Source organism: Electrona antarctica, assembly GCF_951216825.1.
Source record: "Electrona antarctica genome assembly, chromosome: 12".
Lineage (NCBI taxonomy): Eukaryota > Metazoa > Chordata > Actinopteri > Myctophiformes > Myctophidae > Electrona > Electrona antarctica.
Window position 1 is genome coordinate 28,726,943 of NC_136793.1, and position 27,470 is coordinate 28,754,412.

Genomic DNA, 27,470 nt, shown 5'->3' on the forward strand with positions numbered 1-27,470 from the left:
TTAACATTTTCTTATTTGCAAGAAGCTAAAGATAACTTTATGTTTTGAATAGCAGCAATACAAAGTGCAGTAAAACACTAAGAAAAGTGAAAACTGGATTTATGATCCACAATGAATATGTTGTTTGTAAACACTTTGAGAGCAGAACAGATGTAGAAAGCCAATTGTCAACGCATGTTTTGTGCTATACCTCATTTCACTTTCACCCATATCAGCCTAAATTACAGATCAATATGTGAGCAAAGCCATAGACTACAGTAAGTACCATGAAGACGCCTGAGGGCGAGAAGCGACCTCGCCCTTTAGGGGGCGGTCGTGCACGAATGCACGCAGGCACGTGCATGCATCCGCCTGGGTGACAGACAGCAGACTGCTGGGCGAGCGCTGGCGCTTTGGAATGGGGGTCATATATGCCTGGGGGACAGCAGACTGCCCGGACACAATTTAAACTTCAGTAGCGGTGTGATCTTTTACTAGTGAGATAGTTAGTGTGTTCTACTACAATACTACAGACCTAGTACTACAGGTGTACACAAAAAATAAAATACATTTGTAAGCTGGCTTACAACAGTTGACGTAAGTTTTGAGACCAGCAACTAAAAAGCGGTTATATGCCCTCTGAAAATGTGCGTGCACCTGGCACCAGTAATGTTTGTAAACAAGAAATCTGCCTATGAAATTATTTGAAATGACGGATACAAGATGTGGTGGAAGCCCAGTCTGGGCTGTGGAAAATACATTATGATACAGGATAGCAACCATGCAACTGTTTCATCAAATTAATCAAGGTTAAATCGCTTATTTCTCGCCTAAAATGTTAAAAAAAAGTTTTTGACTGTATAGGTGAAATAGAGATATTTTCCAAACAAGCAGCTATTTCTCTGCAACTGGCTAGTTTATTGTTAAGCAACTGCGCAGCAATTCTCTACTTCATTGTTAAGTCAAACAAGGACAGACTACATCCCATAGCCTGGAGGGACAATTCTTCTGAAAATGGCTAGATCGCTGTTAGGCCAACGGCCTATCGCCTGGCAACAGTACACGGTCTGAAGCTACAGAACACTACAGTACTAAGTGAGGTGAAAGCTACCCTCCCGCTGCCAAAAGAACTAGAGCTGCTTACTTCCGCAGGCTTGAGGAGGATATTTTTTAGCGCATTTAAGGGAAAAGAGGCTGTGCACAGAAAGACGCATGCATGAACACACAGTCACAGCCACAGAGTGAAGTGATTCAAGTGACAATCACTAAAACTCTCTCTCTGTCTCTCTCTCTCTCTCCGTCTCACTGTCTCCCTATGCTTTCAGTCTGTCAACTCTCCTCATCTCCATTTGTCTCTTTCATCTCCTCAATTTCCTCCTTTGTCCTCCCTAATCTGACGCCTTTCTTTAGCCTCGATATCTATCACTGACTCACTCTCTCTCTCTCTCTCTCTCTCTCTCTCTCTCTCTCTCTCTCTCTCTCTCCTCTCTCTCTCTCTCTCTCTCTCTCTCTCTCTCTCTCTCTCCTCTCTCTCTCTCTCTTCATTTGTACCCTTCTCTGAAGCGAAAAACGCCACTGATAGTCCTATTATTAATTGATGTTTCTCCTATCCTGCAAAGCCGAAAGAGCGAGAGACAAATAGAGAGAGGAAGAGACAGAGAGATGAAGGGAGGGGTCAGATATGTAGAAATAGTGAATGCACAGAAAATCCAAATGTCAATTAAGCTGAAATGTATGCTAATGCACTTTCATTATAGTTGTGCCTTTACAGGTCCATTTCCACAGTCTCATAGTCATTGCTAAGCTGACATTGGGGCTTTTCCTGTGTGGTGTTAATACTGTTAAAGCATTAGAGGAGGAATTATACAGTACATACATGACAGTTTGCATTATGGCCTTTACTCCTTCAAAGCAATAGCCAGTGAACCAACAATTAAGGGTAATATGAATGAATGGATTTTAGAGTTGTTCCGGTGGTGATAATATTGTAAATATGTCTCCAATACTGCCTAAATGCAAGATCAGGTATAAGTGAGTAAGCAAGACCTATGCACCGAACCAATATTAAGTACCGGTAATTTATCACATGATTTATTTTAAATTCACATTATTTACACTCTGGAATGCACTCCACAACCATACTTCCTTTCTGTGACTGTGACCTTTCTGACTTCTGCTCTGAACTGACCTGATTGAACACTTGAACTCTCTGCACTTTATATTTATTCATTATTCTTGTCCTGTTTTGCACTTGTCCTAATGTTGTAACTGCACTCTGCTGTCTCACCAAACTAAATTCCTAACATGTTTACATGTCATGGCATTACAGACTTCTGATTCTGTGTTCATAATAAGGTATCTGGTTATTCACTGTTATTGTTCCTCTGTTGTGAATTTGTGGGAGACACAACGTATTTGAGATATGCAGGACCTATCTGAAGAAATGTCACCAACCAAAAACTGTTCAAATACATTGCAAAGAACACCAAAAAATATATTGTCAAAGGATAGCACACATCCCTATTCCCCATCGAAGTTGGCTGCCGTGGTTTCCCAGCAACATCAGTGCGCTACTTCTTGCAGAAGATCGGGTTGGAACCAAAGCAACTGAAGAAAGCCACTGGGGAGAGCCACGATAGCCGAGACCACATCAAGATGGATATGGCTGAAGAGAGCCCATAGTTGGAACCCTGGAGCAGGGGAATCCTAGCCCCACTGACAGCCAGTCAAGAAGCAGAAGGTATACGGCCATGTCCAGACCTGGCTCAGGGAGTAGGACGCCCCTGCCATGCACAGTCCCGAGTCCAGCTGCAGGGAGCGGTAGTAACAATTACTACCATCATTTACCAAAATTATCAAATGTTATCCCTGATTATTCCAACAAATGATTCACCTAAAGAATCAATTTTCAGAGTTTTCCAATGGGTGTTTTGTAAGCAGATGGCTATAATACCATGGCATGTCTTCCATTACTCTCTAACCTTGGCTGTGTATGTACAGTAACAGTTCCCCTGGTGTTGTCTGTTTGTTCAGGCCACACAGGCCAGGCCAGACCCTTCAGCTACTGCATGGACACACAATATACAGAAGAGCAGGTACACGCACGCGCACGCGCACACACACACACACACACACACACACACACACACACACACACACACACATGCCCCCCTCCCCCCCACAGTGCACACAAAGCACATGCACTGACACACACACACACACACACACACACACACACACACACACGCTCAAACGTTTACACATACAGACACAAATGCACGTTAGCAAAAATGCATGAAGACAAAACACGCACACAATCACAATCACACGCGCACACACACACACACACACACACACACACACACACACACACACACACACAGCGAGCAGAAGGGGCACTTACACTTCATCTGCCTCACCACAGGCTTATTGGGCTCCAGCCAGTGCTAGAATGAGAGAGAGAGAGAGAGAGAGGCACAGACAGACAGACAGACAGACAGACAGACAGACAGACAGACAGACAGACAGACAGACAGACAGACAGACAGACAGACAGACAGACAGACAGACAGACAGACAGACAGACAGACAGACAGACAGACAGACAGACAGACAGACAGACAGACAGACAGACAGACAGACAGACAGACAGACAGACAGACAGACAGACAGACAGACAGACAGACAGACAGACAGACAGACAGACAGACAGACAGACAGACAGACAGACAGACAGACAGACAGACAGACAGACAGACAGACAGACAGACAGACAGACAGACAGACAGACAGACAGACAGACAGACAGACAGACAGACAGACAGACAGACAGACAGACAGACAGACAGACAGACAGACAGACAGACAGACAGACAGACAGACAGACAGACAGACAGACAGACAGACAGACAGACAGACAGACAGACAGACAGACAGACAGACAGACAGACAGACAGACAGACAGACAGACAGACAGACAGACAGACAGACAGACAGACAGACAGACAGACAGACAGACAGACAGACAGACAGACAGACAGACAGACAGACAGACAGACAGACAGACAGACAGACAGACAGACAGACAGACAGACAGACAGACAGACAGACAGACAGACAGACAGACAGACAGACAGACAGACAGACAGACAGACAGACAGACAGACAGACAGACAGACAGACAGACAGACAGACAGACAGACAGACAGACAGACAGACAGACAGACAGACAGACAGACAGACAGACAGACAGACAGACAGACAGACAGACAGACAGACAGACAGACAGACAGACAGACAGACAGACAGACAGACAGACAGACAGACAGACAGACAGACAGACAGACAGACAGACAGACAGACAGACAGACAGACAGACAGACAGACAGACAGACAGACAGACAGACAGACAGACAGACAGACAGACAGACAGACAGACAGACAGACAGACAGACAGACAGACAGACAGACAGACAGACAGACAGACAGACAGACAGACAGACAGACAGACAGACAGACAGACAGACAGACAGACAGACAGACAGACAGACAGACAGACAGACAGACAGACAGACAGACAGAGGAAGGAGGGGTCAGAAATTACACAGTAGATGTCCTGACGTAAGGTTGTTCATTTCTTGAAGCGGAGCACTTAGGGAGGAAGGAACATGCTCTATTTTCAACATGCTCATAACTCTCTCTATCAGATTAATGAGCATCAAGCGCAGTTAAAAGGCATGGCAAGTGTTGCATTAACCTTGGAAGCCAGGCTTGCACAGAATGGATCAGGCAGTATGGGCCTTGGCAGAGCCATAGATTCTCAGAATATGTTCATGTCAAGGACCCCCAAATTAATAGCAAAATAGCATATCTAAACAGATAAAGTGCACACGTTGTAAGCTTGTAGTCTGGGTATTTTCAAATAGCAGATGTATATAGCGTTAAAGTGGTCTAACTTGTTTTTTTGGATGCTATATTTTATATTTTAGCTGGGGACGCCCTGGAACCCCCTCACAGATCCCTGGGTGTGAGGTGGGCACATCTACTACTCAGTGAAACAAACATGGCGACTCCAGCAAAATGTAGCAAACAAAAAGTAAGTAAAGGGACCCATAAAAATGTGTTCGCGACCCAGAGTGAGATTGGAGGGCCTGGCCACGTGAGACTAGTATTTTACGAATTTATATAGGTTACGAGTACTTAAAGATCACATGAGAATATTATATGATATATCAATAATGAATTATGACATGTGTTGTACATTATGCATGTCCTGTGACTGTGTTATTTAAGTAGTTACCTCAAAACACAGTTCAATATTTAGTAGTTACCTCAGAACACAGTTCAATATTTTGCACATTGTGTATATTAAAGACGTTTCATATATTGTTTAGATTATTCTGAGCTTGCAGGTTTTTCCTTCTCTAGTCATTGTGATTGGAGTGAGGTGTACGTGTGTGTGTGAGACACTGTGTGTGTGTGTGTGTGTGTGTGTGTGTGTGTGTGTGTGTGTGTGTGTGTGTGTGTGTGTGTGTGTGTGTGTGTGTGTGTGTGTGTGTGTGTGTGTGTGTGTGTGTGCGTGTCTATGTTCTTATCTTATAAATATTAAAAGATAAAGTGGTTTTAATAATTCACAGCCTTTGTTGCTGTGTGATTTTCCCGCCACAGAAAAATGTACACGTAACCATGGCGATAAACAACCAGAAGACTGTTGCTATGGAAACACCAACCTCAAAATGGAAGTGGGAGAGTTTAGTTGTGACACTTAATTTGTGTGTGTGTGCGTGTGACTGTGTGTGCGTGCGTGCGTGTGTAGCTGTATGCATATATGTGTGTGCGTGCATTTGTGCATATGAGATTTGAGTATCAATGCAGCAATTGTAGTTAGCAACTTGCAGTACAGTAGCATGTTCACGTTGTAGTTCTCTTTGAAGGAAGTAACTAACTATCTACAGTCTAATTTCTCAAAAAAGGCATGCAGAATCTTTCTATTACTGCGTATGTACAGCAAATATGAGCATGTACGTAATGTGTGTGTGTGTGTGTGAGTGTGTGTGTGTGTGTGTGTATGTGTGTGTGTGTGTGTGTGTGTGTGTGTGTGTGTGTGTGTGTGTGTGTGTGTGTGCGCGCGCGTGCACGTGCGTGCGTGTGTGTGTGCACGTGTGCACGTGCGTGCGTGCGTGCGTGTGTGTGTGTGTGTGTGTCCTTACCCTCTGTTTCTCAGGGTCAACATATCTAATGCCAAAGTAGTCTTTCTCCAGGAGGTTGTAGTGGTTACACACATGGTCCAATAGGAACTGGCCTTTAGTGTCTCTCTGTGAAGGAGAAGAGGTTGTAGTGGTTACACACATGGTCCAATAGGAACTGGCCTTTAGTGTCTCTCTGTGAAGGAGAAGGAGTGGTTACACACATGGTCCAATAGGAACTGGCCTTTAGTGTCTCTCTGTGAAGGAGAAGAGCACAGGATGTAATTCAGTAGTACATACTCACAGGTGTTCTGGGGTCAACTGTGTTCATGAGAAGAAACGACTTGACCACCTGCGTTCCCCCAGGCCCCAGGGGTCTATACTTGGTACCCTCCTTTTTCCCCCTATCTACACCAAATCTCTTCGCAGAAAATAACTCATCTAAGCGTATATTGTAAGCTTAGAGATTGCCTATTTTTGGTGAATGGTCGCGACATGGATGCTAGTGTTCTGCTGCAGACACACTCTACATGCAGATTCTGGACCTTCACACGGCCGTAGAAAGGAGATGAGGTCAATCTACACTACATAAACACACCAAAGAGGGAGCGAGAGTGAGGAAGATCAATAAGCACTTTGCATTTATTACCTTCTCCTCAGTCAATATCTACTTATCACACGGAGACACGAGCACATAAGCATTCTCAACACTTACTGTATATTGTCATGTACATACATACACAAACTTCACCAATCACCAATGATTACCAATGTTTTGAGTCTTATTTTGAATAAGACTACAAAATCTTGAAATCAATTTAAAGATGGAGTGCCGTGACTTGAAAAACTCTTTTTCATGTGTTTATAACATGACAGTACTTCATTAGACCCCTTGGTGTGGTTGTCATGTGCAATGATGTTTTCTCTTTGTATTTAGGGTTTCTTTCTGGAGGCTGAAACCTTGACAGTCAAACGTGCCAATGAAAAAAACAGTGATATAGTGACACATCACAATATCATCCCCTCCCCTAACCCCTCCCCTTTATCATACAACAACAGCTGTGCGTGCGGCTTCAGTTCAGGTGGATCACCACCCATCACCACCCACCACCAGGCAAACCAAGCATACTTAATGAACTGGTGAACTGGTGAACTTAATGAACTGGTCCACATAAAAACGCCATTTTAACAAATACTGTAAAAAAAAATTAAAGCATTATTCCTCCTTATATAATAATAATACCTGATGATCATGTTTTAGGGTGGAAAACAATCACGGCACTCCATCTTTAAAATTTTATTCAGGTTTCATGACATGCCCAAATGAGGGATGCCAGGTTGAAAGTGATTCAAAATTGCAATACATCGGCTACATAATTGCCAATAACGATGTAGTGGAAAAAAATGTCAAATAATGGCCAGTGGCCATGAGGCTGCATATAACAAATGGTATAGGCACACATTCTTTATACCTGCATGTCTATCTTGTGCACTTTGCACACACATGCTTGCAACGCACGTTGCCACGGACATGCACTATACTAGAATATATCTATTCTCTGACCTATTGACTATTAAACCCAAGGTCAATCAAAATGCATCTTTCTCGTGTAGGCTGCACGTGCACGGCATTGTTCACTACAAGTATTACGTGCCTGCCTCCAGGTGTGTGTGACGTGTTTGGCTGACGTGTGTCTGTGCAGCCTGCTGATGGGGCTGACGTGTGTCTGTGCAGCCTGCTGATGGGGCTGACGTGTGTCTGTGCATTCTGACGTGTGTCTGTGCATTCTGACGTATGTCTGTGCAGCCTGCTGATGGGGCTGACGTGTGTCTGTGCAGCCTGCTGATGGGGCTGACGTGTGTCTGTGCAGCCTGCTGATGGGGCTGACGTGTGTCTGTGCATTCTGACGTATGTCTGTGCAGCCTGCTGATGGGGCTGACGTGTGTCTGTGCATTCTGACGTGTGTCTGTGCATTCTGACGTGTGTCTGTGCAGCCTGCTGATGGGGCTGACGTGTGTCTGTGCAGCCTGCTGATGGGGCTGACGTGTGTCTGTGCAGCCTGCTGATGGGGCTGACGTGTGTCTGTGCAGCCTGCTGATGGGGCGGAATCTGTGCTGGGCTGATTGATTCCTGCTGTAAATTGGCTGTTTGACCTTTGCTTTTATCACTCTGTGATTTATTTAAGTAGCAGATCCTGCCCTGGCCTTGACCCCCTCAGACACCTATACACCGCACACGCATGCATGTGTGTGCGCGCGCGTGCGTGCGTGCGTGCGTGCGTGCGTGCGTGCGTGCGTGCGTGCGTGCGTGCGTGCGTGCGTGCGTGCGTGTGTGTGTGTGTGTGTGTGTGTGTGTGTGCATACGTTCACATAAAGCACACAGCTATAGCTGACCTTTTGCAGTTTATCATTATGGGTTATGGCAATGTGGAATGATGGCAATCAGTAGTGAACACTAGAGAGCTATACACTCTAAAATCACACTCAACACACTGAGGATTTTAATGTGTAGTAGCGTAATGACAGCTCTCCAGATGATCTATGTATGAATCTGTTGCTCTGCCCCCTGTTGGTTAAAAATAAGACCACATCACACCTCCTTTTTCCCTGGTTGTTATGGTTTAAGTACTGGATAAGTACTATGCAAAATTTACAAAGTTAAGCAGAAATGACAATGAGACAATCTGAGAGGGAGAGACATTGTGTGTTTGTGCGTAAGTGTGTGTGTGTGTGTGTGTGTGTGTGCGCGCGCGCACGCGCGCGCGCGCGCGCGCGTGTGTGTGTGTGTGTGTGTGTGTGTGTGTGTGTGTGTGTGTGTGTCTGACTGTGTTTGTGTGTGTGTGTGTGTGTGTGTGTGTGTGTGTGTGTGTGTGTGTGTGTGTGTGTGTGTGTGTGTGTGTGTGTGTGTGTCTGACTGTGTTTGTGTGTGTGTGTGTGTGTGTGTGTGTGTGTGTGTGTGTGTGTGTGTACACGCGCATGCATGTGTGCATCACAGAGAGACAGAGAGCTAGAGAGCTAGAGAGAGAGAGAGAGAGAGAGAGAGTGAGAGGCTCCATGTCCAACAAGAGGTGAAGACATAACTTATACACCAGAGAGCTATGTATTAAAAATTAACCTGGTCATCCCTTTTCTACACAATTTCACCTAATGGTGGCAAAGTCCTCTTCTCTCTGTCTCTAAATACTGTATGATGACACATGCTCTCTCTCTCTCTCTCTTTCTCTCACTCACACGCAGACACAGACACAGACACAGACACAGACACACACACACACACACACACACACACACACACACAGTCACACACACGCACGCACGCACAGCAGCAGCAGGAACTATTGTAGCCTAATTGCTATAATATGCACAAGTGTATGTGCATATTTGTGCGTGTGTGTTTGTGAGCGTGCGTGCGTGGAATATTACAAACAACTGTCTACAGTCTACACTGTCAGCAACTGGCTTTAATCCAATCTGGGCGGGAACCCCTTTTGGTGTTAGCATTATGTTATGCTTTAGCTATTGAAAAATAGAAGACCTACAAGCTCTACGAGCTTGTAGGTCTTCTAATTTTGAAAAATAGAAGAACGTCTGACATAGAAACATAGCTTTTTCAGAAAACTGTCAGGATGTAGAAGACATTTTTAGAATCTGATCTCAGGTCAAAATGGGTTGAACACAGTGACTACAGCTCTCTCTAGTCTCTAGTCTAGTCTCTAGTCTAGTCTCTAGTCTATACGTCATGACTGTCGTAGTCATGGCGATGTATCAAACTGCATGTGATCCTTACATTTCAGCACTAGGACCCAGGGTCACTAGGACCCAGGGTCACTAGGACCCAGGGTCCCGTGCACTAGGACCCAGGGTCCCGTGCACTTGGACCCAGGGTCCCGTGCACTAGGACCCAGGGTCCCATGCACTTGGACCCAGGGTCCCGTGCACTAGGACCCAGGGTTCCGTGACACAATTAACAACAACCCCTTGTTGTTGTTTCATTAACATGCATGCCAGCTCAATTATGACTTCTCCTTATCTGCGATAACGCCTTTCATTCTCATGACACGGCCCTAATCGGCCATGGTGAAACGGAGCGAGATGAGAAAGCATTTCATGCTTTGAAGCCCTCTGATGAGACAAACTGAAACACAATCCTACCTAATCCTATCTGGGGGGGGGGGGGGATAAAATACTGTAGCATGAGGGATGGGGCTCTTAGAAGAATAGAAGCCCTATAGTCTCCGCTATAGTCTAAAGCAGTTTCAAAGCATAGGGGGTTGTTGTAGACAAAATGCTTTGCTAAACCCTGGCTCTCCCTGTGTAGATAGATGAGTCCATTTGTTAGGGAGCTAGACAGTTTTTTAAATATTACTCCTATACAGTAGATTTTGTCCAAACATCACACCAATAGGTAGCCTACACATTATCTCTATAGTCCTGTGATCATTACAGATCTGTCTGATTTTTCATATTCCATCCTGGTTGCCTTCCAAAGTTTGCAAGAGTGGCGTGCTTTGAACAATATGCCTCAACTCATGAACACAGCATCCAATTGCTGTGAAACATTGCTACTGCTAGCCCAATAAACCTTAGTTGGCACAGACCTGTGCTCCGACTCGAGGAGCACATTCTTCTAGTATGGTTTTATTTGCGCAATCTGTCAGCAACGTCCCATGGACAGTTTGGAAGAAAGATTGTCTGAGGGTATTGAACAAATCTCTATAATCCCTTTCTGAGTGAATACAAATGCAACCAGATGGCAATTCATTAAAGGAGAGTGATAGCACACACTTTGTCCACTATGTCTGTCGCCAGAAATATCTGAGGCAAATTATGTCAGATCTGTAATCAAATCACTGCTTCATTTGTGTACACTACAGTACAGTATACAGCAGGTCTAACAATTCAGAACCTAGACTGTTCCATCAGTTCCACTGTTCCACCCAGAGCAGAGACACATATAAAACACTTTCTTCCTCGACAAAATACAGCGCAGCCATAGTTCATGTATTACGACATGGAAGGCAGGAGGCTACATCTTATTATCTCTCCCCGGACCCCCCATTGATTCGCTAATAGTTAATTCATACTCCCACTAATCAGTCTGTTTCTCATTCGCTTCAAGCTAATTCACACACTCCCACAGTACATCAGGCAGTCCATTTAAGCAGTCACTGTTCTGCGTTCACTCTACATGCTAGCCGAGACAGTAGTTGTTCAGAATGTCGGCGTTCAAATTCCCTCCACCTCCCCAGCCTTTATATATTTGGCCACGGACCACAATCTTTTTTAAGATTTTCAAAATATAGCAGATCTATCATGTATCTATACCCTGTCACCATTCCACTTCCAATAGATTGGTATGATTTTGTTTGTTGAGTGTGAACTAGACTACAGAGGAAATTAACAATGGCTGTGACCGCTTGAGCACACCGGACTAATTTTCTAGTTGATTGAATTGATACATTTCTAATTAAAACCACTGGTAAAGCACTGCTCAAAGCATCGCTGAGAGATCCACTCATGACCTTGCTTCAATGGACAAGGAGACTGGTCAATTACCCTGTCATCATGTCAAGTGTATGTTTGTGCACACATACTGTACACAGTACACATACACAAAATACACATGCAAACACAGATACACAGCATGAACACAGTGGAATGCACAGGAGAACACAGACAAAGCATGGGCGCGCGCACGTGCACACGCACACACGCACGCACGCACAGTACAACCTCTTTCACATGTGTTCATGCATGAACACACAATGCAATAAGCTTAAAGGTATGGTCATAAATTATCAGGATACATGGTGCTGAACCAATTTATTTTCAAATGCATGCTCATCACTCTTTCATTCATCACTCAGCCTGATGTGTACGTGGCAGACCACTAATCAGTGGGTCCGGGGACCCCAGGGGTCCTTGAGGCGGTTCCAGGGGGACCCCAGTATAAAAGAGTGAGTTAATATAGCATCAGATCCAGTTTAACCACTTCAAATGGGCTACTACATCATCTACAAGCTCCAAACACGTTGCGATCATGTGACACGTGAGTTTGTAGTCTGTGAGAGTGAAAGAGTGGACACAGAAGTCAGATGTGATGAACTCAATGGGAAGCTAAAAGTGCAGAAGGAACATTCAGAGGAGGATAGAGAGAGAGAGAGAGAGAGAGAGAGAGAGAGAGAGAGAGAGAGAGACATTCATGATGTCAGTGTTCATTTATCCACTTCAGTGCAAATATAGTATACAAAATTAACAAGGATTTTACTGTGCAGTGGTAGTATTTTTAAGAGTGTGTGCAAGTGGTGGTATTTGAGGTTGTGTGTGTGTGTGTGTGTGTGTGTGTGTGTGTGTGTGTGTGTGTGTGTGAGGGAGAGAGATGTGTGCGGTGTGCGCATACACATGCAGTCAGTGGTGGTATTTGAGGTTGTCGCATACTTTGCATACATACAATTGTGTTTGGTTGAGGCGACAGAGATGTGTGTGTATGTGTGTGTGTGTGTGTGTGTGTGTGTGTGTGTGCGCGCGCATGCACCCCAACACAAAGTAACACTCTGGAAGCCATCAAAATGCTACCTTTCAGTCTCTCTATTCTATTTACTTTCCTCTGTTGTTCATCCGGTCTTACTGTCCTACCTCTCTTCTACCCACATTTAAAACCACCCATTTTTCATTCATTCACCTTTTCTCTCTCTTCCCACTTCTTCAGAATCCATTCCTTCTTCGTTTCTCTTGCTGATGTCTTTCTTTGTCACTTTGCCTGTTATAACTCCCTTCACCTTATATGAACCGCCCTTTCTTTCTTTCTGTCTGTCTGTCTGTCTGTCTGTCTGTCTGTCTGTCTGTCTGTCTGTCTGTCTGTCTGTCTGTCTGTCTGTCTGTCTGTCTGTCTGTCTGTCTGTCTGTCTGTCTGTCTGTCTGTCTGTCTGTCTGCTTCCTCTCAGCTCAAGGAAGAAGTCAGACGGCGGATTAAATCTCCTCAGTCATCATCGGAGGAACATCAAAGAGGCGCCGGCGAGCAGCACAAGAATAGAAAAGTACTTCTATTTATAACCAGCTATGAAGAATGCCTATAAGCTCAAATAATAGCAAGTCCACTAGCGTCGCGCACGCACGCACGCACGCACGCACGCACGCACGCACGCACGCACGCACGCACGCACGCACGCACGCACGCACGCACGCACGCACGCACGCACGCACGCACGCACACACACACACACACACACACACACACACACACACACACACACACACACACACACACACACACACACACACACACACACACACACACACACACACAAACACACACACACACACACACACATTCCCTTGCATGATGTCTTCGCCTTACAGATTCTAATTACATATGGGGTGAAAAACGATACATAGTAACATTTTGCTGTGTTAAGAATAACATCCACTTGCATCCATCAGGGAACGGAACGCATGAGGAATATATTGATAAAGGGCACCTTTACACCAGGATAGGAAACGTGATCAGGATGTAAATTACATTGTAATGGTTGGTTGAAGTTATCACACACTGCTTCTTTCTGAATGACTATCACATTCGTTGGATGTTGCGAATTAATGTCAGTAACTATACAGGACTCTGACTCAGCTGGTTGGTTTCAATCTTTCATGTGGGATAGACAGGTTTAAAAGGCTGCCATATGCACACGACGCCCACTCACATGCACAGAAGGTTTGGGCATCGATGACAGCTGACCGATGTTCCCCTCGCAAAGGACAGTGATCTTCCTTAATTATACATGATGTGTCACCGAGATGAAGGGAGAGAGAGAGAGAGATAGAGAGAGGACATGCATTATAATCCCGATTTATACTCCGTTTTATGACGCTGTTGTGTGACAAAAATAGTCGTAAAAGCTCAGGTGAGCTTGTAGATCAATGAACTGTGCCTTGACTTCGCCAGGAAGCTGTTCAAGTCCCCCTCTCAGGAAGGAGATCTCTGGTGGCCAAACAAGGAATGGAGACGACCTGGACACTCCAACATGCCCAATTGAGATCAAATATTGAACAGGTTCAAGAGGCAGTTTTTCTGGGTGTCACACTCGATGGACAGCTAACATGGGAGAAACATATTGAAAATATTGTTAAGAAAATGGGCAGAGGAATAGCATGCATCAAAAGGTGTTCCTCGTTTTTGACCCCAGCCTCTAGAGTGCTAGTGACACAGGCACTAGTACTATCTCACCTTGATTATTGTTCTACAATTTGGTCGGGTGCAGACAAAAAACATCTGTCCAAGCTTCAAATAGCTCAGAATAAAGCTGCAAGGCTTGCACTGCACTGTCCAGTGGGTGTGAGGCAGAGTACAGAAAGTTTGCATGCAGGTCTCTTATGGCTCAGAGTAGAGGAGTGGTTGGCATGCAATTTATTGAGTTTCTTTAGGAATATTTGTCATAGTAAACAACCAGTTTTTTACCACCTACCAGGCAGGCTACTAGTGGCCACATGGTCAAAGAAAAACCCAGAACAGATGCGGTTTGCAGATCTGTAATGTTCAGGGCTATTTCAGTATGGAACACCAGGGCCGTGCAGAGAGCACTGGGGGGGCAGGGGCTCAAACTCCAGAAAAGGGCGGGTGGTCTTTTTGTGGAGTCCTTCCCTTGTGCCATTTCATGTCATTGGACAGTAAAATAAGCAATATGTTCTCATTAGTCTGAAACTAAAACTGACTGATGGCAGATTAAAAGATAATTCATTATGATAGTGGAATTTATCATTACTTGTCAAATGTTCGTCTTGAAGGGCCAATGGCACTTATTGGCCCCCCACACAAGCCCTTATTGGCCCCCCACACAAGCCCTTATTGGCCCCCACATAAGCCCTTATTGCCCCCCACATAAGCCCTTATTGGCCCCCCACACAAGCCCTTATTGGCCCCCACATAAGCCCTTATTGCCCCCCACACAAGCCCTTATTGGTCCCCCACACAAGCCCTTATTGTCCCCCACACAAGCCCTTATTGGCCCCCACACAAGCCCTTATTAGTCCCCCACACAAGCCCTTATTGGCCCCCACACAAGCCCTTATTGGCCCCCACATAAGCCCTTATTGCCCCCCACATAAGCCCTTATTGGCCCCCCACACAAGCCCTTATTGGCCCCCACATACGCCCTTATTGCCCCCCACACAAGCCCTTATTGGTCCCCCACACAAGCCCTTATTGGCCCCCACACAAGCCCTTATTGGCCCCCACACAAGCCCTTATTGGCCCCCACACAAGCCCTTATTAGTCCCCCACACAAGCCCTTATTGGCCCCCACACAAGCCCTTATTGGCCCACACACCAGCCCTTATTGGCCCCCACACTAGCCCTTATTGGTCCCCCACACAAGCCCTTATTGGCCCCCACACAAGCCCTTATTGGCCCCCACATAAGCCCTTATTGCCCCCCACACAAGCCCTTATTTGCCCCCCACACAAGCCCTTATTGGCCCCCCACATAAGCCCTTATTTGCCCCCACACATAAGCCCTTATTTTCCCCCCACACAAGCCCTTATTTCCCCCCCACACAAGCCCTTATTGGTCCCCACACAAGCCCTTATTGGCCCCCCACACAAGCCCTTATTGGCCCCCGACACAAGCCCTTTTTGGCCCCCACATAAGCCCTTATTGCCCCCCCACACAAGCCCTTATTTGCCCCCCACAAGCCCTTATTTGCCCCCAAATAAGCCTGTGTGTTCCCCCCACACAAGCCCTTATTGGCCATAAGCCCTTATTGGCCCCCCACAAGCCCTTATTGGCACCCACATAAGCTCGTATTGCCCCCCCCCCCCCTGTGCACGTGCCTGTGGAACACGTTACCAACTATAATCACGGAAGCACCCAGTAAGGCTAGTTTTAAGAGGCTCCTTAAAAGACACCTGATCAATTACCCCAAATTTTATTTTAATTAACTGACATCATTTAAGGGGATGTCTTGTTTAGTGTTTTTATTTAATTTTCTCTGTATTTTTAAGTGGTGCAACCACTTCCTTAAGTGACTATGTGTGTGTGTGTGTGTGTGTGTGTGTGTGTGTGTGTGTGTGTGTGTGTGTGTGTGTGTGTGTGTGTGTGGTGGCTGGCTGGCTGGCTGGCTGGGTGGGTGGGTGGCTGGGTGCGTCTGAGCACGAAAACAGCATGGTTGTTTTTCACCACCTGTGCGTAACCTAACACACACACAAACACGCACATATTAACTGTATATATGGTGATTTTGTGTGTGCCAGTATAGTACAGTGACAGTACAGTACAGTACAGTAGAGGGTACAGTAGAGGGACCCCCACACGGTAACTCTGTCATTTCTCAACCGTTTCGGACACGGGGCTTAAATGCATTTGTATTTTGTATTATGAATGTATTTTTTTCAAGATTGCACCTGCTTTTAAGTGGTGCAACCACTTCCTTAAGTGACTATGTGTGTGGGTGGGTGGCTGGCTGGCTGGCTGGCTGGCTGGCTGGCTGGGTGCGTCGAATCTTGTGGAATCTTGTGGACCAGACCCATTGCAAGATGCTGTACTCTGTCGTCGACCCTAAGCCATTCCAGCCTGTCGAAGTGGGTGCGTCTGAGCACGAAAACAGCATGGTTGTTTTTCACCACCTGTGCGTAACCTAACACACACACAAACACGCACATATTAACTGTATATATGGTGATTTTGTGTGTGCCAGTATAGTACAGTACAGTACAGTAGAGGGTACAGTAGAGGGACCCCCACACGGTAACTCTGTCATTTCTCAACCGTTTCGGACACGGGGCTTAAATGCATTTGTATTTTGTATTATGAATGTATTTTTTTCAAGATTGCACCTGTTTTTATTGTGCAGTGTTATTTTTAAGTGGTGCAACCACTTCCTTAAGTGACTATGTGTGTGGGTGGGTGGCTGGCTGGCTGGCTGGCTGGCTGGCTGGCTGGGTGCGTCGAATCTTGTGGAATCTTGTGGACCAGACCCATTGCAAGATGCTGTACTCTGTCGTCGACCCTAAGCCATTCCAGCCTGTCGAAGTGGGCAGGGGTGAGGTGGGTTTGGGGGGCGAGGTCAAGTAGGAGCCTGACCAGTTTGTTTTGGGAAGTCAGATTAATTAAATCACTAAAATCACTAATCACTAAATACACATAATATGAAACCCCACTAGGCAACCACGTAAAAAAGAGAGGACAGAAAATGGTACATATTGAACAGTAGGAGCGCTATTCACAGATTAACTAAATCACTAAAATCACTAATCACTAAATCACAAAAAATCACTAAAATCACTAAAAATCACTAAAATCACTAAATCACTAAATACACATAATATGAAACCCCACTTAGGCAACCACGTAAAAAAGAGAGGCCAGAAAATGGTACATATAGAACAGTAGAGGAGCGCTAATCACAGATTAACTAAATCACTAAAATCACTAATCACTAAATCACTAAAATCACTAATTCACTAAAAATCACTAAAATCACTAATCACTAAATACACATAATATGAAACCCCACTTAGGCAACCACGTAAAAAAGAGAGGACAGAAAATGGTACATATAGAACAGTAGAGGAGCGCTAATCACAGATTAACTAAATCACTAAAATCACTAATCACTAAATCACTAAAATCACCAAAAAAAATCACTAAATCACTAAAAATCACTAAATCACTAAAAATCACTAAAATCACTAATCACTAAATACACATAATATGAAACCCCACTTAGGCAACCACGTAAAAAAAGAGAGGACAGAAAATGGTACATATAGAACAGTAGAGGAGCGCTAATCACAGATTAACTAAATCACTAAAATCACTAATCACTAAATCACTAAAATCACCAAAAAAATCACTAAATCACTAAAAATCACTAAATCACTAAAAATCACTAAAATCACTAATCACTAAATACACATAATATGAAACCCCACTTAGGCAACCACGTAAAAAAAGAGAGGACAGAAAATGGTACATGGTGATTTCGGGTGTGCCAGTATAGTACAGTGACAGTACAGTACAGTACAGGGTACAGTAGAGGGACCCCCACACGGTAACTCTGTCATTTCTCAACCGTTTCGGACACGGGGCGGCTCGCCGGAATCGGTCCGGCACCCTGGATGCGTTCCTGTGGGTCTGGAACCACCCCTCATATCGATGAGGGCTTTGGTCTCCTTATTTGACCACATCACATGGTAACCTAACGGGACATCTTTGTACTGCGTAAAATGAATATCCCTTCTCCGCCTCCAACTGTGCAGCTCCTTATCCGCCACACAGTTTGCTTAATTTCCTTTATTTGCTACGGATTGCATTCCCACCTGCACCGAATCGAAATCAAGTGCGATTGGAAGCAAAGCGAAACCCCCGTTTTTTGCCGGAGTAGAAGGATTAGGATTCGAATGAGCCTTCACACCTGCCAAACGAAGCACATTTTCTGACAATACGCAGCAGGATTCGTTTTAATCGCAGTAAAGCTTTCTGGTGTGAATGTCACCTTAGTTTTATATTGTAACCATCAAAATAATTCAATGTTTAAACCTGTGAACATGCTGAAAGTTGAATAAACATAAACACTAAACTAGATCTGCTATTTCCGGCGAGTGACAGTGTCGGACGAGTATAAATTAAGCATTACTGAAATGGAAAGAGTGAAGGTGCGGTCAAGTCTGAAGAGCTCAATTAGGCCGGATAATCCAGCCTGACGGCGTGTTGCGGGTTCGAGTCCCGAGCCCGTCTGCCTTTGCCGCATGTCTTGCCCCCGTCTCTCTCCCCCTTTCCTGTCAAATCACTGTACCCTATCAATAATTTAGGCATAAAAAAGCCAAAAGAAATATCTTAAAAACAAGAAATGATGACTTTCGTCATATTATTACCAGCAGCTTTGCGGCGGCGGTGGTCCACAGTAAAAAACAATAGCAGATCTACAAGCTACCAACGTGTGAAGATATGAATATGATGCAGTGTGAGCTTGTAGATTTTAACTATTTTTGATTATTATACATTTTGTAAAGGAATGGTTTTGGTTATACAAGGTTTTCACCTGACAGCAATATATCTGACAATCAGTATCAGTCAGTTTGACCAGATTGCATTCAAATTGGCTACTATGAGTATGAGGTTTCCACTTGACAGCACTCACGCAGTTGGTTTGATTGACACCCGAACACACTGAATCTTTCCTAAAACGAGAGTCTAAAATTTTGTAGAGTTATGGGTCCATTTGGTTGTATTTGTACACGCTCAGGTCGCCCATTCTCTAAACCATCATATATCGCATGATTCGCATCGCTCTGCACGCACAGGCTGTCGGTAGTGTTGACAGGCTTGGCAGGTGTATTGATTGATTGAAATATTTATTAACAGTTTCAGTTTGCAGAATTACAGTACATTTCAAGCACAAACTCAATACAAAGACTGTTAACTGTGAGTGGACGACCCAATTAAGCATTACACTTGTTTACAAGAGGGTCCACCATGTTCAATTCATCAAAACATTTAGAGACGTACAAATAGACACTTCTATATAGTCAAAGAACAGAACAGGAATTCATCATAGAGGAGGTAAAAAGGGAAAAGAAACATATACAGTGAGGGGAAAAGGGGGGGGGGGGGGGGATTCAGATTTTACGGAAGTCCCGCGGTAGCCTGCGTGGGGGTCCGCGGGTAGAGGATGTGGGCTGTGGAGGTCCCCGAGGAGTTCGGCGCGGGGCGGAGGGGGCCCGCGGTAGTATGCGTGGGAGTCCGCGAGTACAGTCACTGAGACTGCTGCCACGTTTTAGCGGCGCTCCGCTGTTATTTGCCCCCTCAATGTCGTAACTGTTGTATTAGTTGGCTCTGGGACAGGTTGAAACCAGTGCGATCATGGCTAATGGCTGGGAAGGTGCACAGTGCGTCGCATTGGAAATGGCCAATGCGAACTGTCTAAGCGTAATACTTAGGCACAAACCAACTATTGTCGAAGAACAATATTGATGTAACTAAGAGATTCGCTGAGTGAGCTATATTTTATATACAGAGATTTAGAAGGAATAAGCAAAAGCGTGATACGGCAATTCCTCCTCCTTCCGTCCGCTGTGTCTCCTGCATGAGTAGGCGAGAGTCGAGATGACACTTTGTGGAATGGGCGGTGGCTTCCAAGTGTGTGTGTGTGTGTGTGCGTGTAAGTAGTGTGTTGAAAGGTATTTTTGTGGGCTTTTGAAATATGCGGACTTGGCAACCCACTCTTCAGCAACTAACGATGTGAACTAGCGGTGTCTATCTACCGGTGGCAAGTTTCCAGGGCAAACACTAACCAGCACCTTCTACGAAGCTGCTGGTAGAGAAAGAAAGAAAGAAAGAAGAGCTCAATTGGAAGCAAAAAGTGGAGAAGGAACACTCAGAGGGCAAATAGATGATATGCAATGAGAGAGGAAAATAAATGAGAGGAGAAGAATGGTATGAATAGAGGGGTGAATCGGTGGCAAAGGGCGAGAAGGGGAATAAATGTGGAAAGAGAGTTGAAAGGAAGGCACAGTAGAAGAGAAGGTTGGAGAGAGGTCAGGACATATTGATTGGAACATGTCTCGTTCAGCAGCAGTGAGGTTACATTCTGATTGAACATGAGCAGCTGATTGGACACATGCACACTCCCCGACTCTACACATATGCGGAAGCCATAAATACAATCACTAGCGAGCATTACACTCCTTCCACACACCTGTTTCGACATTGAACACATGTCTCTGTGCTTCTAAATTCAAGTTCAATTCAGTTCAGGTTAAAGCTTTGTTTCAAGTGTTTGCAAAAAAAGGAACATTTTTGTATGAAGCATTGCCAAAGAATGGAAAACAGAGAATATGAAGAATAGTACGAAATAGATGCAAATGGTACAATAATTAATAAATTAGTTAATACATTTTCATCAATAACAGTAACATGTCTTTGATTCTTTTTCATCCCTCATCTATCATCAATCGACATTACCTTGACCGACACTACCTTGTTCCCCCACTAAAGTTGGTATTTTGGTTACCTGTCTAAATCCCTAAAACACCTCCGTTACCCGTTACATTATGCATAGGTGTGGTTTGGGCGTTACAATAATTAAACCAATCACCGTGCCACATGCCATTGCCTTTAAGAGATCCCTTATCCGTTGCCCGTTATGCCTAGTGCTAGATTGCTTCATAGCCTTACGGTCTATAGCCCATGGAAGAGTGATGTGTTGCTGCCTTGAAGACGTCTCACTTGTGCTGCACCCCCCCGAAAATGGAGCCCAAAGTCTGTCAGCCTGACATGAATTATTGCAATCTTTTTTTTTGTGTGCTCTATTTTTCCATGCGTTCGCATGGGTTACGCAGCCCTTCGCCTCGCCTTCAGAAGTAAAAAACAGTAATGCTGCGTTCACACGGGCAGGTGCAAAAGATGCAGAGATGCAAAGCTACAGTGTATTTGTAGTTGTTGTAGCTTTTGCAGCAGCTACAAATGTCGGATGCATCTTTGCATCTTCCATGTCGCTGGCTGGCTTAATCCATTGACAATGAATGGTAGACTGTATCTTTGCATCTGCCCGTGTGAACGCACCATAAATACGGAACTCCCCGCGGGTCGGACGAATTGTCGTGCAGCCACCTAGCTGCATGGATGTGAATTGTTCGATCCCGGGCTCCTCCAGAGTTAGTGTCGAAGTGTCCTTGAGCAAGACTCTGAATCCCTAATTGCTCCCGATGTGCAGGTTGGTGCCTTGCATGGTTTCCTCCACCATTGGTGTATGAATGGGTGAATGCAATTTACATCTATGTAAAGCACTTTGGATAAAAGCGCTATATAAATGCACCAATTACCATTTAACGCATCACATCTTGACGCGTTGTGAGCTTGTACATCTGCTATTTTCAAAATATGTTTTTACATTTTAAACCTGTGAAATGTTTGAATGTTTGAAATTTTGACATTTAAATTTTGAATTCTGGACTTTTACTTTAAGTAAATAAAATAAAGAATGTTCGTACTTTTACCACCACTGATGTAGTGCCTCAAAGAAACTATGATAAAAGGTAAATAATGAGCCTAGCATCTGTCTAAACAACATGCCATCAAAATGGCAAATAACATTTGTGGTAAAGAAAAAACTAATTAAGACAACATAAGAACAAGTGACCATATCTGCATTTTAAACAAAGTCGAACAAAGGTGACAAGAAGGGACACAAGGAGAGAGAGGTGCTAGGGGATGAGGTGGAGTCTCAAGAGGCGGGTCGTCACTCAGACACCAGGCAAGCTGTCAGATAACACGCTCTTTTGTGCCTCTTATTCTGCTGACTGCTGGTACAACATAAAAGTGAATCAAAGAATAAAATGTCTAAAGTTCTTTCAATAAATAAAAGTATGTTTTAAGAAATTCTTTAAAAGAACACAGATTTAGCTAGCTAGAGCTCCCGAGGCAGGTCGTTCCAGAGCCGATAAGCCCTGACAGCAATGCCTTTATCTTCACCCTCCACTCAGGAACCAGCCGATTCCTGCCTGAGCACCTCAGGCTGCACACATGCAGGCTCGTAACAGAGCGCATCTAACAATGAGACCTGTTCTTGCTCTAAGAGGGAAGATAATGGCCAATTATATTACATTATATTCTTCTAGTTATGAATCTTCTTCCACTTTATAAAAAACACTGCATGTGCCATTGTTTAAAAAATGTTACCCACATGGTAGCCTTAAGTTAAGAGACACTTTTACAGGCTTCATTTTAGTCCATTCAGTGCCAAACACCATTTAAGAATACGTTGTGGATAAAAGGTTAATGTTTTAGGTCTAGGCCTATTAAGTAACATTTTGGCAAACTTTAAGAGAATATCAAACACTTCCTTCAAGCGAACATCCCACACAACAATTATTCCTATGATTACATGTTCTCTGCAGCCTCCTTCTTACCTATATATGATTCATGATGGAGGCAATGAAAGAGAGCACACACAAGGAGAGTGAAGCAATGAGATGAAACACAGACATAAACAAGACGAGCAAAGAGACAGAGGAGGGGGAAGAGAGAGAGCAGGAGAAAAGGTAGCCTAAAAGGATGGAAGATAGCTCAGTGGAAAGAGGAGTTTTGGAGCAGTAGAAGTGTAGCGTAAAGGCGGCACAGGATGTCATGAAATATGTAGGAGGAGCAGAGAAGCACCAGAACACAAAGCCATTAAAGAAAGAACTGGAGAACTCAGCCAGCTGGAAACACAAATGGCCATTTCATGCCCACAAATACATACCGTTACATAGACACGCCAACACCTGCGAGGAAATGTGCTGTACAGAACAGACACAGAACACAATCTCTCTTGAACTTGCACATCTTGTAGTGAAAATGTCACATATAATTTCTTGGCTGGGGTTTCAAATATACGGACCCACACATGGGTGCATACTTTAGCTGCTGGCTGCTGAGCACTAAAACATGTATCTCCTTGCACTCTTGTATACATACTGTATACAGTGCACTTAATGGTATGCTATAAATGATTGATTTAGTAGATGTAGCTGTAGGGGAACAGGGAGGCAGTTAGTCTGACATGATGCTGTGTGACTGAGTATGTCTGGTTGTCTCGAGTGACAAAACAGGACCGGAGCCTGGTAAACTTGTTGAGAACCACTCAAGGTGAAGTGGCATTTAAACAGGTACATTTTGCAGAGGATGGCCAGTGCCTGCTTGACCTGAGTCTGCACCTTTTTAAACTAGTTAAGGGCCGTCCACAACTACAAAGATGAAATTAATGTAATAAATCCTTCTAACCACATCGACAGTAGTGAGCAATATCATTGGTATCACTTTCACAGATGAACAATAGAAACACTGACAGCCAATCAAAATCCATCCGAACTTACAGGGCATCACATTCAATACATCAGTCACGTTGAACATGTGTAGAGAACATCGTTCATCAGTGTGGATGGTCACATCGTTACTTTCATAATACTGTAGCGTAGCCATATACTTGGATAGAACTTTACATAACCAGGTCAGTGTTCAGAAAAATCTAATAAAATCACAGGATAGAATTAAGGAAGTGGTACATATCAGGGAAGAGGAGTACTTCAGAAAAGAGAATGTACCGTACATTGCTGATGAGGGGTATAGCCTACTGCTGACGTGGTGGGAGAATATAATTTTCCTCCGGTCATATTGTGACTACACATTCCTAATACCTTACTGCAGGGGTGCCCACTCTTTTTGACTTGAGAGCTACTTTCAAAATGACCAGCTCGGCAAGATCTACCCACCAAATTATTATTATACCATTGCTGAAAATAGTTTAAATATGTACCTGAGGGGGCTTCGGAATAGTAGAGTTTGTGTTACATTCTGTACAGTATAAGACAAATGCACTTGGAATGGGAAATAGAGGGGGAGAAATTATCGTTTTTTTTCTTCAATATATTTAAATGAAATACTCTTTAGGGGCATGTCATGTGATCTACCTGCACAGCCTTTGTGATCTACTGGTAGATCGCGATCTACCTTTTGGGCACCCCTGCCTTACTGTATTAGTACTGTCTGTGGGCTTGTAATAATCCTGAGCCACAGTTTAGGAGCCTTTAAGCATGTCATGTCATCAAAGACTTTCAAAAAATGTCACCATCCCCTCTTGAATTTGAGAATTGTTCTCCTTTTTCACTGACAATTGGCCTTACTCCCGTTTACCTTTTCCCAGATCTATAAGCTCTCAGCATGGCACTATCCTCCTTTTCCCAGATCTATAAGCTCTCAGCATGGCACTATCCTCCTTTTCCCAGATCTATAAGCTCTCAGCATGGCACTATCCTCCTTTTCCCAGATCTATAAGCTCTCAGCATGGTACTATTCTACTCAGCATGAGCCTGTAGATCTGATGGGCTACTACAGCTGCCACTGATTGTGACTGTCCTTTTTTGTTGTATATACTGTATTACACGCCTACTTCATGTAATGTATCAGACCTGATGAAGACCCACAGTTGTCGAAACGTTGTTTCAACTTTTTTTTCTGCTAGTAGCTGAGTTACAGTGTGCAAACTTCCCCGACATCGAAGAGGAAGGATGGATGCGGGGAAGGATCAACATATGGAATGTCAGAACAGGTCAGCTCCATATATGGACTTATGGAGATCTAAGGGTTTAAGGTCAGATATAGAGTTGCTGGCCAATATTGATGACATCATGGATCTCCATACATTAGGGATTTCCATCCCTGATTATGTCACGTGATGTCACCATATATGGTCATGCCTGGGGTGACCAACCAACCAAACAACACACTAACGGGAAATGCACGATTCCATAGTTCGGTCGCAACAATCCTCTGTGTTCTGAGAGTGTATGGAACAAAAGGACCACGTATGGCACATAACTCTAAGTTCCATTTGTACACTCACCAGAGTTTAATGAACACTTTACAGTGTACCCCACCCCACCTCCCTGCTGCTGGTTCACCATAGAGACTGACACGAAGATTGGGAGTGCAAACCCAGCCTTTCATTTTAACTGACCCATCCCTTTCATCTTGTTCAAATATTGGCCAGAGCACTGCTGTCTGGAGTTTAAAATAATGTGATGGCTATCATGCATGCAATATGATAGTGGATGAGTTTGGTTGGGTGGAGTTAAGACCCAGGACTACATCAACAGTCATCACAAACATCCACAGGGAGGCTTTGCATCTCTCTCTCTGTCGCACGCACGCTCTGCCGCACGCACATGCGCACGCGCACGCACGCACGCACGCACACACACACACACACACACACACACACACACACACCCTCCTTTCACATGTGTTCATGCATGAACACACGATGCAATAAGCTTATGGTATGGTCATAAATTATCAGGATATATGGTGCTGAACCAATTTCTTTTCACACACACACACACACACACACACACACACACACACACACACACACACACACACACAGCCTGACATAAATGACTTAAATCAATATAATCAAGTCAATATCTAGTCATCTTCCGCATTGTTACCATAATCACCACCACACCCATAGAGCTACGTCATTTCCCAATATCAATTTAAACTTCATTATAACTTCTCTGATTGACTCACTAAAAACAAGCAAAATATAGATAAATGCAGTCATTCATAAAATATAAAAAAGTGGGTTATTTTGATTCATGCGAGCATTGTTAAACTATATTTTACTATTTTGAAAGAAAAACATTGATGATATAGCCTATATTGTTTTTAATTGTCACATTTTGGTTAGTTGCACATGCTGCGTGGGCCTCAGTAATCGATGGGAATAATCACAGTGGCATGTGTGAACTGGTGGACAGACATCAACACCATGCAGGTTCCAGATAGCCTGCCTAACGAAGAACAATATATGTGACATTTGTATGTGACCACATTGTTACGACGTTGACGTTCCATAAAAACAATTATGCTGCTCGTGTGCCTCATGAATAAGCACAATACAATGAGCTAAAAGAGCACGGCAGCGGTCGGCGCATTACGAGAGGCTGAAGGGAGCATGCGGGGTGGTCTTCTTACCTGGATGCTGCAGGAGATCTCAGAGTCGTCCAGTAACCGCACCGTGCAGAGGATCTCCTGGTCCAGGGAGCGAATGCTGGGGCTACGAAACCGGAGCATTTTCATTCTTATGTCTGTTCGATATACCACCAGGTCTTCTTCATATCCACACGCGCGCACGCCTCGATCAGCCCCGGTCCGGGAGGCAGACTTCTGGCTCGCGACGCAGTCTGGATTCTGGAATGAAGGAATGGATGGATGGATGGATGGATGGATCTTATGGATGTGAAAATGGGATGGACCGGTCACGGTGGTCGGTGGTTGGATGGTTGGGGGCTGAGGGGCTGGATGCGAGTGTTTGCATCCGTCTCTCCCACACTGACATGGGGACCAGGCAGGGCTTTTCCCTCACTGGTGCTGCCCCCCCCCCCTTCACAAACACAGGCACACACACACACACACACACACACACGCACACACGAGCTCGCTCTCTCTCTTGTTCAGTTACCTGCAGGTCATTACTCGCTGTGATATCAGATTGCCTTGCAGTTGCAGCCTATTAACAAAAGTCAACCCTACAGGGTCTAAAAGTAAACGAATCTATTGAATAAATAATAATTCCCATGTGGCTGCTATAATGCATAGGCCTGCCTTATTGTTGCTTAAAATATTGTATAACTTTGCAGCAGCCAAATTGATAGCATATCGAACTTTTATAGGACTATGATGAGGAGAGAACCTTAATTGGAGCCTGGGTGTTGTTGTTCAAGAAAGATTAATAATGGCTGAATAGCCTGTGGCCGGCTACAAGGCTACAT

The 27,470-nt window shown here is 44.5% G+C and overlaps 1 protein-coding gene across 1 annotated transcript in view; it reads right to left on the bottom strand.

The window, feature by feature from the left end:
* frmd3 (FERM domain containing 3) overlaps window positions 1-27,470 on the bottom strand; it is a 70,408-nt gene that overhangs the window by 42,109 nt on the left and 829 nt on the right. The window contains exons 2-4 of the mRNA XM_079515521.1: window positions 26,674-26,889; window positions 6,189-6,293; window positions 3,383-3,425 (exon numbers count right to left, since the gene is read on the bottom strand). Of these exons, the coding sequence (XP_079371647.1) occupies window positions 3,383-3,425; window positions 6,189-6,293; window positions 26,674-26,889 (364 nt within the window). The remainder of the gene's footprint in view (window positions 1-3,382; window positions 3,426-6,188; window positions 6,294-26,673; window positions 26,890-27,470) is intronic.